A 15,300-nucleotide genomic window follows, 5' to 3' on the forward strand; every position below is an offset into this window, starting at 1 on the left:
ATAACTACTATAATACTGCCCCCTATATATAAGAATATAACTACTATAATACTGCCTCCTATATACAAGAATATAACTACTATAATACTGCTCCTATATACAAGAATATAACTACTATAATACTGCTCCTATATACAAGAATATAACCACTATAATACTGCCTCCTATATACAAGAATATAACTACTATAATACTGCTCCTATATACAAGAATATAACTACTATAATACTGCCCCCTATATACAAGAATATAACTACTATAATACTGCCCCCTATATACAAGAATATAACTACTATAATACTGCCCCCTATATACAAGAATATAACTACTATAATACTGCTCCTATGTACAAGAATATAACTACTATAATACTGCTCCACTATATACAAGAATATAACTACTATAATACTGCCCCTATATACAAGAATATAACTACTATATTACTGCCCCTATATACAATATAACTACTAGAATACTGCCCCCTATATACAAGTCTTTTATTCTATTGTCTGGTAATCCAGAATATTTGATAAACTGGTATATCTGTGGTTACAGGGATTCTAGGTCTATATAATGAATAGTTGGGGGGGGGGGGGTGAACTGCTCTGGTTGCCAGGACTCGGTGTCAGTGCTGTGCCCGGGCAGATTGGCATGTTGTGACACCGCCACATACTTTTATCATACATTAGTAGTGACACAGCCTGTGGCAGTGGGTGACACATATAGACGACACGCCGTGCGCTCTCTGACACTTTTCCTCGTGTTAAACAATCTTATTTTGGGGATTTTTTTTGTAAATCTCCAGGTGTGAAATATGTGAATCAGCCCCTAAAGCTCCGACACCTCTCAGGATCTTGTAAGACGTGAATGGTAAAGAACATCGCCCCTTAATCTTTAGGTCATTCTTGTCTATCAATTCTATTTAGTCATTTCCAAGGCTCCTGAACTGCAAATATTTCAACCTATGCAATGAAAGGGGAGCACGGATGTATCTGTGCAAATTTGGGCATTTTTGTTTTTCAGTAATATGAGAAAGTCAGGGTACAAGCAGCTGTAACTGCAGCCCTATTAGTGGTCACCCAGCTTTCCTAGACTCCTGAATGGCAAACAATTCTACCTATGCAATGAAATGAGAGTGAGGATGTATCAGTGCAGAAATGGGCAGATTTGCCATTCAGGGAACTAAGGGTATTAAACAACTGCAGCCGCATTGCCAGTCACCCGGCTTTCCCAGGAACAGATATAGCATTACGAGCTGAAAGGAATTCTTAACAATTGGATAGAAGAAGACAACTCAAGGACTTATATTTTCTGGGGATTTTTTTATGCCCCCCCCCCCCCCCAAAAAAAATACTGTGCAGGATCAGGTCCCCAGCTGCTCTGCCCCCCTCTTTATACGGGGTAATGGCCGCTGATTGGATGTACAGTTAAATTTAGGCAATTTATTTTTATCTCAGGGCCAAGGCCGGAACAGGGACTTGTGAGTATTGGGTGTCAGATCTCCAGTCAACTCCGATGAGGTTTAACCGCTTCAGTCTGAGCACTGCCGGTGCCTGATCATTACATATCACCGAAAATATTTCTGCTGCCTCAGCTTTTCTTGGGAATTGTTTCCACAAAATATTATTGTGTGTTATGCATCATAAATAAACCCGGAAATCCTCTCCGGTTTGTCAATGACCTATAGATGCATTCATCTTGAGTTTTTTCATTTTCATGAATGGAATGCAAAAATGCAGTGAAGACTGACACAAAGCTGAATAATAGGAAAAAATTATCCGGGTGGTGATGATGGTCATTCTGCATAATAATTCTAATGTTATTGCCATTTATATGACAAAAGTAAAAATGTCAGACCCCCACACGAGTACATGCAGATGTAGCCTAGGTCAGTGCCAATGACCCCAATGCTGCAGGGTATATGTGACTCTCCTTGAATTCTCTTTTTGCTTATTCCCAGCTCAGTGTATAACAAGGAATTATTTATTTTTTAACCAATAACAAGACGTTTGCCAGTTCTGGGTCTTGTGACATACCCGCTACATGATGAGATCATTGAAAAAGTATCGGCAGAAATGTAGCCGGGCACATGGATGGGCATTGTGGTGTGGAGGATAAACATGGCAACATCTACTCCTATAGGCATGCAGGACCGGGTAACTTATGCCCAATATCTAGCGCCCCCTTGTGGAAGGAATTTGTGCCAATGGTATTATCACAGAACTTCACTGCATGTTCTTTTTAAGGACTATTCCAACATAGCAATGCTGCATCAGGGACTGCCATCTATCTACAATCCCATGATCTACATACAGCATTGCTCATCCAGATCTTCAAGGTTCATGAAAAGAACTTCAGAGTGTATGGAGATAAGTATTTAGAAAATAAAAGGAGCGTGGAGGAGAGGGGGATAACAGCAGATTTATATGTCGTTCAGGGTCAATGGAAAGCGGAGTGATAAACCCTATTGGATGCTTTATAAATCTGTGTGCAGCGAACTCCCACTGGTGGCAGCTGGAGGAAGTACAACAGCAAATGGGTGAAGCAGCTCAGTGCCCCAGGGGCCCCTTAGTAGTCCAGTACCCTGCCTCTATGGTTGGCATGCCACTGCCCAGTCCAAATAATGAAATTTTACTTGAGTTAATGTTCCTGATTTCTTAGTCTGCGCCGTATTCCGCTCCTTCTTGTAGCAGTTTTTGCCCCAGAGCTGAAACAGGAAGTTAAAACTCTAGTCGGCCATTTTGGAGTCTATGGAGAGCAGTTGTTGGTCACCCAACCTTTATAAGACACTTCTCTGCTCTGTAATTCTTCCTCCATCTCTCTGTGGTTTTTTATTATGTATGTTGCCTCTTGAACACCCACATGACAGCCCACATGGGAGCCAGCAATAAAAACTTCTCCTTTTCGGGTTTCCATTCATTTCAGTGGAAGGTTCAGGCTGATAAAATACAGAAATGGAATGTAATATGGGAAGCGAAATGTTTTTTCGTGAACAACTAATCATTTTTTGTGTATTTCCAATTTATTTTTATTTATTTTTACAAATCGTTTGGGAATTTTTTGGCTTCATTGTTCATTTAGTTACCACATAGATGAGATTACGAGACGGCTGCACTTTCCAGAAATTCTATTTCATCATCCTAATGGAGCGCACACTGCGGTAACTGGGTCAAAAGCCCCAAATCAGGATCAAAGGAGACAACCAAGAATTCCCCAAGATCTGTCACCCTTCAGGACCCATGACACAGGGTTGATGGGACTTGTAGTTCTACAGCCAATAGACAGAGACCAGAAAAAGCCATTATGCTGAAACTTGTAGTTCTACAGCCGATGCTCATAAGACCACTTAGGTGCCAATGTGCTGGGACTTGTAGTTCTACAGCTGATAGACAGACCACTTAGGTGCCACTATGATGGGACTTGTAGTTCTACAGCCGGTCGACATAGACTGCTTAAGTGCCAATATGCTGGGACTTGTAGTTCTACAGCTGATAGTCCACTTAGGTGCCACTATGCTGGACCTTGTAGTGCTACATCTGATAGACATAGACTGCTTAGGTGCCACTTTGCTGGGCCTTGTAGTGCTACATCTGATAGACATAGACTGCTTAGGTGCCACTTTGCTGGGACTTGTAGTGCTACATCTGATAGACATAGACTGCTTAGGTGCCACTTTGCTGGGACTTGTAGTGCTACATCTGATAGACATAGACTGCTTAGGTGCCACTTTGCTGGAACTTGTAGTTCTACAGCCGATGGATATATGGCACTATGCTGGGACTTGTAGCTCCACAATAATTAGATCGCCAGTTGTCAGCGTACCCTGAGATGAAGTGCATGCAATGATTTCTTCCATATTATGCCTGGTACAATTAGAATCTGCCCAGTAGACAATGCCCAGTGCCCTGCTCGCTATACCCACCCTGTGCCGCTCTCTCATCAAATTGGTTTCATACAAAGGATTACATCTCTGCTAATGAGACCCTAAAGATCCAAATAATCTCCCCCTCCCCCAGTCATCCACCCCCTTACTCGTTATTCTGAATCTTATGAAGAGGGTGACAACGTTTATTTTTGCAACATTTGCAAACAAAATGATACAAAAAAAAACTCCCCAATGTAATGATTGTCACAAGACAAAACTGGGGAACAACGTGAATAGTAGAGAGGAGGGAGCTGGGGAGAGGGGAAGAGACGGGGCCGAGGATGAGAGAGACAATCTACAGGGATAAGTGACAGGCTACAAAGTTAGAGAACAAATGAGAGAGTGGAGCGGAGGGTAGAACTTCTGCAGGAGGAGTGGAGACAGAGGGGGAGGGTCACTGAGGCTGGGGGGGCTGAGAGACTGAGCATCAGTTTAGTAGAGAGATCCAGGAGAATAGAGAGAGGCAGAGAAGGAGCAGAGACCGCTCCAGTCACCCAGCTGTGCGGGACCTGATGCCATGCAGGACTGTGCCAGGACCAGCTGAGCTTGCCCTGTGCCCTCATGGCTCCAGTCCTTTGCATTGCGCTCAGCCGGTTCCTCCTGCTGCTGGTCCCGATTTTTGGGCTTGAACTGGTCAACAGGTTCCACTCCAGCCAGCCCACGAACAACTTCGCCCTGGACGGTGCAGGACACCGGGTCTACCTGGCTGCTGTCAACCACCTGTACCAGCTGAGAGCGGACTTACGCCTGGAGTTGGAGGAGGAGACGGGACCTGTGCAGGACTCCCCCCTGTGCCATGCCCCCCAAATCCCGGAGTCCTACTGCGAGTTCCCCAAGACCAGAACCCTAAACTATAACAAGATCCTGGAGCTGGACCTGGATCAGGGGCTCCTGCTGGTTTGTGGCTCCGTTCACCAAGGACTTTGTGAATTGCGGGTCCCGGGCAACATTACGCAGCGCGCAGTGCCGTTCCCCCCGCGCAATGTGGTGCCAAGCATGCTGAATGTCGCTGCCAATCACCCCAATGCCTCCACGGTGGGGCTGCTGCTCAGGAGCCAAGAAGGGGACACCAGGCTCCTGGTAGGGGCCACCTACACCGGCTATGGGAGCCAATTCTTCTCTTGGAACAACAGTGTGTCGGATTTGCGCTTTGAGAACAGCCCTGAGATCTCCATTCGGGCGCTAAACACCAGTCACCCCTCCAGGCTCTTCACCTTTGACATTAGCCCCTCGGATGATAATATATTCAAGGTCAAACAAGGCAACAAGTTCCAAAACCGCATGGTGTTCGTGCGAGCGTTCCAGCAGGGCGGGTTTGGTTATCTGGCGATGAATGTTGACCCCGCCTCCACGGAGAAGGAGAGTTTACCCAGCAGCGTCATAGCGCGAATCTGCCTCAAGCCGGACCCCAGGGGGGAACCACGGAAACTGACGGAATCTTACATCCAGCTAAGACTGCGCTGCGAGGGGCCCGCGGGATCACTGTATGGGCGCCTGCTGTCAGTGTATGCGGAACCTGGGCGGATATTCGGGGTGTTTGAGGGGCGGAGGGAGGCTGCGCTCTGCGCGTATGGGTTGGAGGAGGTGGGAAAGCAGATCCGCGGGGCGCGCAGAGGCTGCTTCGAGAGCCGGGACAATGGAGAGGTGTCTGTGCTGGCCAGTGTGGTGCAAGGAAGCGGACCCAGCTGCAAGGGGAGGAACAACGTCAACGTAAAGGTAATCTATGCAAATATGCATTATATGTGTATAAATGGTGAGTTCTGGTGACGTCACCATTCCGGTTTTCTTATATTGCATGTTAGAGATATAGTACCAACAAGTGTCCAAAAATATATGCACCCTACGGTAACCTTGGTAACATCTAAGCCTTTGTTATACCCCCCATCCCTACTTTGGAGAACTTTATATTGCTACAGAGGTGTCACCCCAAAAAATTATAACTGTTCGAAAAAGTTTTTAAAGGGGAAACGCAGTCAAAGATGGAGGTGAGAAGATCACATTAGTGAAGTCTATGATCTGGGGCACTACTGATTTCCAGAATGAAAGGACTCTATAGAGCTCAAAGCCCTTTATTACTGCTTAGAGATCCACACAAGGTCTCCATGCATCTGACGGAAATCAGAAGGGGCATGTTTTATCAGAATGTCTCAGTAGTGCAGCCTCAGGCTTTGGGCCTGCAACTTGAATCCTATCAATGAGTAAATTCGTTTTGGGATTATTGACCTGGAAGAATCCACTCTGACCCTCATAGTGACTGCTTTACAAGAAAACCGCGATCCCTCTCGCCAAACAGCCCAGAGAGGTGCTGTGTTGTAAATGATGTTCTCTTGGTTGATGATGGAAAGTCAGTGGCAAAAAAAGATCCTATTGAAAACAAGGGGATCAGTGAGAATTCAATGGGGTCATTGGATCGCTTGCATTTTTTTGGTCCAAAACCACATATGGCAGCCGTGGATTAACGCGGACAGAACTGATTGACCTGTGGTCGACTCTTATTGTCTGGTCCTTCGGCTCTGGCGATGCTAGGAGCCCGGCTCCCTGCAGTGTGTTCGGTCCGGGACTTGCGGCCGAAATACGTTCCGTCCTTTACGGACCAAACATGCTCGTGTGAATCCAGCCTCAGTGTTGAGAACACAATAGAATTGCATTTCATGGTCTCATCCGGTCTATCAGAACATGGCGGAGATCTCCAGCAGCAGAGTCTTTTTTCCTGTACCTGCAGAGACAACAGGAAACGTTCGCAACCCTTAGCAGAGCTGTGAATGACCTCTATTGAGTCCAAGATGTTCTGCAGCAGCATTCCCACACATATGACAAACTAAAATATTTGTGTTTCAATTCCCCTCATTTTTAAGAGCTATGCTTGCTGTAAATGAATGGGAACGTTCTTGTTTATATCCAGAGGCTGAAAACCTGATACTTCTCCCAGCTGAGTGTTTGTTACAATTGCATCCAGTCTAGACTCCTGTCCTGATAGTTTCTTACAATGTATCAGTATCTGGAGTCCAGGCTGTCTCTCTCATAGAGGAATGTATAGACTGGATGCAATGGTAGCAAATCCTCAGCTGTAAGAAGGGAAGTATGGATTTTCAGCCTCTGAATATGAACTAGAATGTGATCATTAACTGACAGCAAGCAGAGATCTTGAAACTGATGAGGAATTGCAACTTTATTGCAAACAACGAAAAACCTTCTTAACTATTGTCTGTGTCAGACCCGTAAACGCACTGGAATTGGCGCTGCTGATCTTGTGCACATAGGCAATTAATAGACTATTAATCACGTGTGACTTCGGTTGGGTCATTGCGCAACTAAGGCTTCGTTCACATCTGCGTCGGGACTCCGTTCATGGGTTCCATCAAAGTTTCCGTCAGGGGAACCCATGAATGGAATCCAAACTGAAACAAACGGAAACCATAGGTTTCCGTTTGCATCACCATTGATATCAATGGTGACGGATCCGGTCCCAATGTTTTCCGTTTGTCTCAGTTGTGCGAGGGTTTCGTCGTAGTTAACTGCGCTATTCATTCTGTCAAAACAACGGAACTTTTACACAACGGTGACAAATGGAAACCATCTGCACCGGATCCGTCACCATTGAAATCAATGGTGATGCAAACGGAAAACTATGGTTTCTGTTTGGATTCCGTTCATGGGTTCCCCTGATGGAAAGTTCCGATGGGAACCCATGAACGGAGAACTGACGCAGATGTGAATGAAGCCTAAGAAATCGTCTTTGTAGCCTGAAGTCTGTTGCTTTAAGAATGACCACACTTTAAAGATGCAAAAATTCCCATGGATTCTGCGGAGGTCGCTCCTCCGTAATTGTTAGACATATGTTATTCGGTTCCCACACACGTCACCTTTACAAACTGAAGACTGACCCTTGGCTGTGGGTGACCTCTCTGTTGCACCAGGGGCATGACCAGCATAACTGACCTTATGTAGTTTATTTATAGCTGTGGGTGAGAGTTGTCCGCTATTATTTGTCTGCCATGCTGCCACTTGTAGTTCTACAACTACCAAATTTCCTAAAATATTTTGTATTGTTTTTATGCCAAAATATGTGACGTCATCTCTGCACAGTGGAACCAGCCATTCAGATCACTAAGGACTAGTGACATCATCGACTTTGTGCCTCCCTGATGTCACTAGTGATTTAATGGCAGCCACTATCAAAAATCACCACCAACAGCGCACAGTGGCCTACAAGACGTCCAGCGTGAACCCGGCCAAACTGAGAAAATAAATATGTGCACAAAATATTTTTCTTTATGTCCATTCAGAAGGAAGAATAAAACCCAATAATCCTAATTAAAAGGGATGGACGTCATTCCGCACGTATATTTCCTGCGGCAAACAAGTGGCGGTTGTCAAATCTGACTAAGAGGAATGGGATCGTGTTTTATTGCTTGTTCTAGTAAAAAGGAAGCAAAGTGCTGGATTTTATGGACTGAGTAAACTTCCTCTCGCTACTTCAAGAAAAAAAAGATCTCGGGATCCGTTGTAAAATCGGAGCAGGGAACCTTTGTTGTGGCCGACAAATACGCTGACACCAAAATGTAACATTGTAACAGTCGCAGAGAACACAAAGACATTTAAATGTAAAATTTGTAATTTTGTCTAGAAAGTCGGGCTCAGTGTCTGTCCTTATACGGTCCCCAATAGTCCCTATTTTTGCATAATTTGGGGGAGAGACTTTAGTGCTATATGGATTGTTGCAGATATTGGCGTACAGTTGAATTTGACCCCAGCATGGCTTGCTGTATTGTGTCATGCACTGCTAAAATTGCACACAAAATTTGACAAAAAATCTTTACACAAATTCGTGATACACTTTTTCTCATGGACAGGATGTGACATTGTTATTCTTCATGGGTTCGGGGCCTTCGTTAGTGAAGGCAGCAATTTTGTGACGGTAACTCAAGTTTGGTAGTAAACTTTCTGGGGAATCCAGGAACGTTGTGTGGGAAGATCTCACAAAAATTAAAAAGCGGTCGCAAATAGTTAAAAACAACCGTCCCTTAAATGTAGACAATACATCTTGTAACCAGTTAGAGTTATTTCCCATCTTATCCTCCAATCATCACCAGAGCTGCTCTCAAAATTTTGCTGGTTGTCCTTGGAAACCGACAGCCTCTGATTTTCAGCCGTTTTTAAAGCATCAAACGTTTTTTAATGCGTTTTTTGGAACTGACTTTGTATTGACACAATGAAAACGGCTCCAAAAAAGTCTCCAGAAGTGACATGCACTTCTTTTCACGGGGCGTTCCTTTATGCACTTTTTCAAAAACGCGTATATAAAAATGCCTCGTCTGAACGAAACGCGTTTTTCCCATTGAAATCAATGGGCAGAGGTATGGAGGCGTTCAACTTCAGGTTTTTTCAGGCGTTTTTCGAAGGGCTTATGCCCCGAAATACGCCTGAAAACTCTGCGTGTGAACATGCCCTATTTGTGTACTTATCGTCTAAGCTTCCACAATGCACTGTGGTCTTGTATCAGGAAATCAGCAGAATTCTATATGCAGCTCTGGATGTGACTGGAGTATAAGACCAAATGTAATTTTGGATAACGTAAGCAAGGGCAACGTCACTCAATATTGTATGGATTCTATCTGATTACCGCCGACAATGCCGACAGGCTGGTTGTCTGCCCACGTTCAAGAAGGGGGTGGAGTTAGACCCTGTAGCCCCACCCTCTTAATATTACAAAAAAATTAGACAGATTTCATAGGAATGCTGCGTGACCACCCTAATGGGAGCTCTACTGGCGGCCATATTGGTTACCCAGCTTTTAATAGAAGACGACTCCATGACTTCTATTTATTATGGGATTTTTTTTGTTTTGTTATTTTAGGGGTAACTGTTTTTTCAATGGGGGCAGTGCAGGTTTAATGGGGGAAGAAGTGTCTGTTGTGTGACCCTGGTCCCAGCTGTGTGGGCAGACCTTGCTCCGGGACCTCGCTTATCAGCACAGGGGACAGGTTACAATTTGCAGCTACTCTCCTGGGAACAATGGGCTTTACGACATGTATATACACAGTACTGCTCCATTTGCATTTATGGGCTCACACCTGCACGCCGCACTATGAGAGGATCGGTACAGCGGCGGCGGTGAGGTCACACATTCAGCACCACAGGTGTTGGGGACTATTGACAGCACAATGCACAGGAGATGATTGAGCGCTATATAACAGTAAAGCGCTGATTGTAAAGCCGCCCTACACAATGCTCGCAATTTCATTAGATACTGCAAAAAAAAAAAAAGTTAAAAATTGGATGTTTTTCAAATTTTAATAGAATTGCTAAATTCTCTCTCCCTGGTCTAAAATTTTTGTATCCTGTCGTTTTCACATTGGACAAAAAAAAACCATTTGATCTTCTCATTTCTTCATTTCATGCTGATCTTTTGCTCCCTGTTATCAGTTCTTTCCGGCTGGGGAGCCGCTGACTGCCCCACACGTCCACATACAACATTCCACAGGTACAACGACATAGAACGTAGAATAACCTTTTAGCTTTATTGATCTTGTGTTACATGATGATGGTTTCTTCTCCATTCACATCTGAAGCTAAAGTCAGAATTCTGCTGGTTTCCGGTTACCAGAGAGCAGTGGACATGTGGGAGCCCCAATCTCAGTATTCAGGTTACATGGCTGACGACAGGGTGGGGCTAAACTGCTGTCTGTTTCCAAGGGCAACCAGCAGAAATTTGAAAGCAGCTTAGGATGTGAATGGAGAAAACATGAAAAACCAGTAAGACAAAATATTTGCAACTTTTTCTGTACCGCGTTTCTTTCAACACAAGGATCCCACAGCAGCCGCTTACGCATAGAATAACGTAAGTATATCTATTTGACGTGATACTCGATACCGCTATATATTTACGTTGCTGCTTTATGAGAGGGTTGTGGATTTAAAGATGCCAGAAGAGTGAATTCCGACTCCTCTTGTAGCCAATAAAGCATTTTCTGGGAGGGAAATAAAGGTTTTCATGAAGAGTGAGTTTGTTTTCCCACGTCCTCTGTCCCCGGCGCCTTAATGAGTCACAGACGCTCGAATCCCGCAGTGAGCTCACAGCTGCTCCATTTCCCACGTCCGCTTCGTGTGGAGATCCGGAATAGCGGCGCTACCTGAGATCCTTTACCTCATTGGTCCGCAACCTGTGGCCATTGGCCTGCGACTATCAGAGCATGCTGGGAGTTGTAGTTTCACAATAGCTAGAGAGCCACAGGTTGGAGTCCACAGAGATATCTGGATTCCATAGACAGAAGTTCCTTCCAAAATCAGCTGCATTGGCCACTTTAAATAATATTTCGAGGAATTACATTACAAGCAATTGTCTAATATGTTCTTAATGGGATCAATCCTATTACAGTCAGAAGCAGTTCCAGCAGTGATCCTATAAGGCTACATTCGCACGAACGTGGCCAACCTCGGACGTGAAAAACTTCAGTTTTTCAAGTCCGAGGTGCACCCGTGTGGGACGCGTTATCACGGATCTCCCATAGACTAGAGGGATGGGTGACGCACAAAAAATATGACATGTCCTGTTTTTTCACGGACCCTTCGCACGCTCCATTGAAACAATAGTCGTGTGAACGGCCAGAATGAAATACATGAGTCCGTGTGACGGCGGTTGTTTTAACTGCCGTCACACGGAGGTGATACACGCTCGTCTGAACGAGCCCTAATGCCTTATTCGGACGAACGTCGTATGCGTCCGTGTGCTGCGCATGGAAACAACGGACAGCACACGGACCTATGCATCTCAATGGGGCTATTCAGACATGCGCGATTTTTCACGCAGCGTGTTTCCTCTGCCTGTCCTATTTTAGTCCGTTTTTGCGGACCACGCAATGGGTGCGTGAAAACCACAGACAGCACGCGGACGTCAACTGGGGGGTGACGAGAGTGGATTTGATATTCCCCTAGCAAATGTATATATATATATACATATCTATATCATCCTTTATGTTTCTATTTCTGTGTTCTATAAAGTTTGGAAATGCTGAAAATAATGGTCTGCTGTTTCGGCGCTGCCGGAGCTGGAGGAACATTGATGTCTGGGAGTAATTTATAAAATGGCCATTTGGAGCACAATGCAGATTACATGATGTTTGTCAGATGTGTTTGCAGCGCAATGTTTGAGCTGGTTATAATAATCGCTCACCCGCCTCCTATGCAGCGTCTGCCATAGATTACCATACGGTTATGCGTTGGCTTCGTGACTGTTGCGTTGTACGTCCCTCCATTGTCCTCCGGTGACTCATCGTCATGTTGCAGAATTCGAGCCCAAAATGTTTCCTGGTAAAATAAAAAAAAAATTAAAATCTGTGGAAATTGTAAATGAATCTGCCTGATCTGTGGGTTATGAAAATAGACCCTACTCTGAGGAATCCGGGGGAAGCCGTGGCCTGTCAGGAGCATTTGGATTCTTTTCCAGGCTCCTGTGTTTTGTATTAACTCTTTGCCAATTGTCAGCGAGCGATCCAAGGTCGTCCGTCTGTGAACGAGACATTATAAATTACCGCGTCGTGGCCGTTTAAATATTGCATTGCCGAATCGGGAATCGAATTTGGTTTCAGAATGAAAAGTTTTAAGTTTATATGAAAGGGTTAATGAACGCCTCCAAATTCCTTTTCCTTAAAAATCAAATGTTCCTCAATGACTTTTAAGGCTAGGGCTACACGGCGACTTTAGTCGCGTGACATGAAGGTCACATTGCGACATCGCAAAATAATGCTCGGCAATGTGGTCGTGTTGCTACACGCGCCGTAATTATTGCAAACTCTAAATCGCGCGCTGCAACCAAATTGCAATCTAAAGTCGCGTGACTTTGATGCAACATCAGATCCCAGACAAATTTTATGTTGGGTGAATTGAAGCAGCGCAATCAACGCCACTGTGTAGCCCACGCCTCAGACCACATTCAGACCGGGCAAATTTGATGCGGTTTTCAATGCTGCTTCCGGGTTTTGAAAAATCTCATCCGCACGCAGCCGGAAAAATCTGTGCGGATTTTAAAGCGTGCTGCAAATCTTACAGATTCTCACTGCGGATTTCACTCCATGCAAATCCATGTAAGCCATGCGGATATTCCTGCGGAATTGTAGCAAAATCCAGTGTTAAATATCTGCCTCGTCTCAGCCCAACCCAAAGCCATGTTCACAAGGCAGATTTTCGCACGTATTTTGGCGCAGAAACTGCGCATATGCCGCGCCGAAATACTTGTGAAAACAGCGTCTCATTGATTTCATTGCAAAATCACCCCGTTGTTTATACAGGGCAAAATTATCCACGAGCGGAGTTGGAAGCCAGATCGCGGCTTTCAAGCAAAAACCGCGTCATGTAGCCACACGTGGATTAGCCTGATTGAATATCCCCAGCTGGTCAAAATGCAAATCCGCAGCAGAAATGCGAGGGCCAGAGTGTAACTAAACTTTTTAAATATTTTGACATGCCATAGTGACATATCAGAAGTTTTGATCGTTGGGGGTCCGAGCTCGGAGACCTCCACCAATTGCGAAAACGTAGCAGCAGCAGCGGTTGGGTGAGCGATGTACCAATCAATTTCTGAACGGCTTTGCTCGGAAAACTTCTGACACGTCACTATGGCATGTCAAAAGATTTTTTTAAGGTTTACTTAACCTTTAAATTGACATTTCCACTTGAAAAATCTGCCACGTGAGCATGGCGCAAGGGTACCCGTCCCACACACGTAGCGAATTTGTATTGGATTTTCAGCAGCAAAATCTGGACGTGTTACGTGTGGATTTTGCTGCGGATTTCACCACTTCTACATTAAAAAGGATAAAAACCGCCAGGGGGACATTCGTAACAGAACGAGCACGTTGCGGATTTGAGAAAGCGCAGCGTGCTCCGAGTTCTGTGCGGAAAAGTTCATCAACATGGGAATGAGATTTATTCAAATCTCCACCTCGTGGCTGTAATAAGCTGTTCATACAATATTGGAATATTCCAGGACGCATACATTGATAAGAAACGGGCAACACGTATTACGCCGCAGTCTGTGTCGTCGCACGATCATTTTATGCACGAATACAGAGGATTGATGACGCAGATCCCTATTTCCGGGCCTCACACTCTAAATGTTTCTTCACAGCCATTTTTGAGGCTTAGTGGAGTTTGTTCACTCGTCACATTCGTCACCGTCATATCCTCGGGGAACGGTGGTGGCGGGTGTTTTACTGGCTGTCATGGAGCATCCATAGCGTTTACGAGCCGCTCCCAGCATGCACTGGGAAACCGCAATGGCTCCCTGTCTCTAAAATGTGCGCTGGGTTTGTGTAAACAATTCATTGTGTCGTTTTTATAGAGTTACTCAGAGAAGAAGAAAAAAAAAAGAAGCCACAGACCAATTTTCCCAAATCTGGAGGACAATCCCCTCGGGGGAACGCAGAGAACATGCGTTCCTTGAATAATTCACTGCGGTTACAACAATATTCCCGCTATCAATCAATTTCAGATGAATATCAAGATCGGAAGAGCGTCAAAAACATGACGCTGGTAGCGCTGGTAAACGCGTCTTCTAAGGCCCTGTTCATACAGAGGGTTTTTTTTACACTTTTTTTGACGCGGAAACCGTCTCGCGGGAAAAAGAAGCGACATGCCCTATCTTCAGGCATTTATGTTTCTGACCTCCCATTGACATCAATGGGAGGGAGAGAAAGCGGTTTTTTTTCAATCGCCGCGGGTAAAAAATGCGGCAAATGGCGTGCAGGCAGATCAAATTCTGCCTGCAAAAAACTGAGTGTGAACAGGGGAGATTTTTGTACGCAGAAAAAAGGAATTTTGAGGCTGATTTTGAACTGCCAGCGTTGTTTTTACGTTGGTTTAACATGTTTTTTTTCATGTGTTCCGCTGCGTTTTTTGCCCACGGCCGTTAAATCTAATGCAAGGACAGACCAAAGGCAAAAAAACACCGCAAAAATAACAATGACGCTTTTTTCCCCGCAAAAACAAAACGCCTCTGCCTCCTATTTAAATCAATGGAGGAGGATTTCGGCAGTTTTTTGGCACTGATTCCGACGTAGTTTCTCTGTCGAAATAGCACCAAAAAACTCAGCGTGAACTGACCCTAAGAGTATGTTCACACGGCTTATTTTCAACCGTTTTTCAGGCCTTAAAAATACGGAGGCTGAATGCCTCCAAACACCTGCCCAATGATTTCAATGGGAAAAACGACAGTTCGTTCCGACGCGGGCGTTGTTTTTTACACGGCAGTTTGAAAAAACGGCCCGTAAAAAGCCTCATAAAAAAAGTGCATGTCACTTCTTGAGCCATTTTTTGGAGCAGTTTTTCATTGTCTCAATAGAAAAACAGCTCCAAAAACGGGCGTAAAAAAATGCAGC

General features: G+C 44.8%; 1 protein-coding gene across 1 annotated transcript in view; it reads left to right on the plus strand.

Moving 5' to 3' along the window:
- The first annotated feature begins 4,379 nt into the window (after positions 1 to 4,379).
- The window catches only part of PLXND1 (plexin D1), a 99,869-nt gene continuing 88,948 nt past the window's right edge, over positions 4,380 to 15,300 (plus strand). Inside the window, exon 1 of the mRNA XM_075831841.1 lies at positions 4,380 to 5,641. Within this exon, the coding sequence (XP_075687956.1) occupies positions 4,487 to 5,641 (1,155 nt within the window). The 5' untranslated portion in view covers positions 4,380 to 4,486. The remainder of the gene's footprint in view (positions 5,642 to 15,300) is intronic.

The sequence above is a fragment of the Rhinoderma darwinii genome, chromosome 7 (assembly GCF_050947455.1).
Source record: "Rhinoderma darwinii isolate aRhiDar2 chromosome 7, aRhiDar2.hap1, whole genome shotgun sequence".
Taxonomy (NCBI): Eukaryota; Metazoa; Chordata; class Amphibia; order Anura; family Rhinodermatidae; genus Rhinoderma; species Rhinoderma darwinii.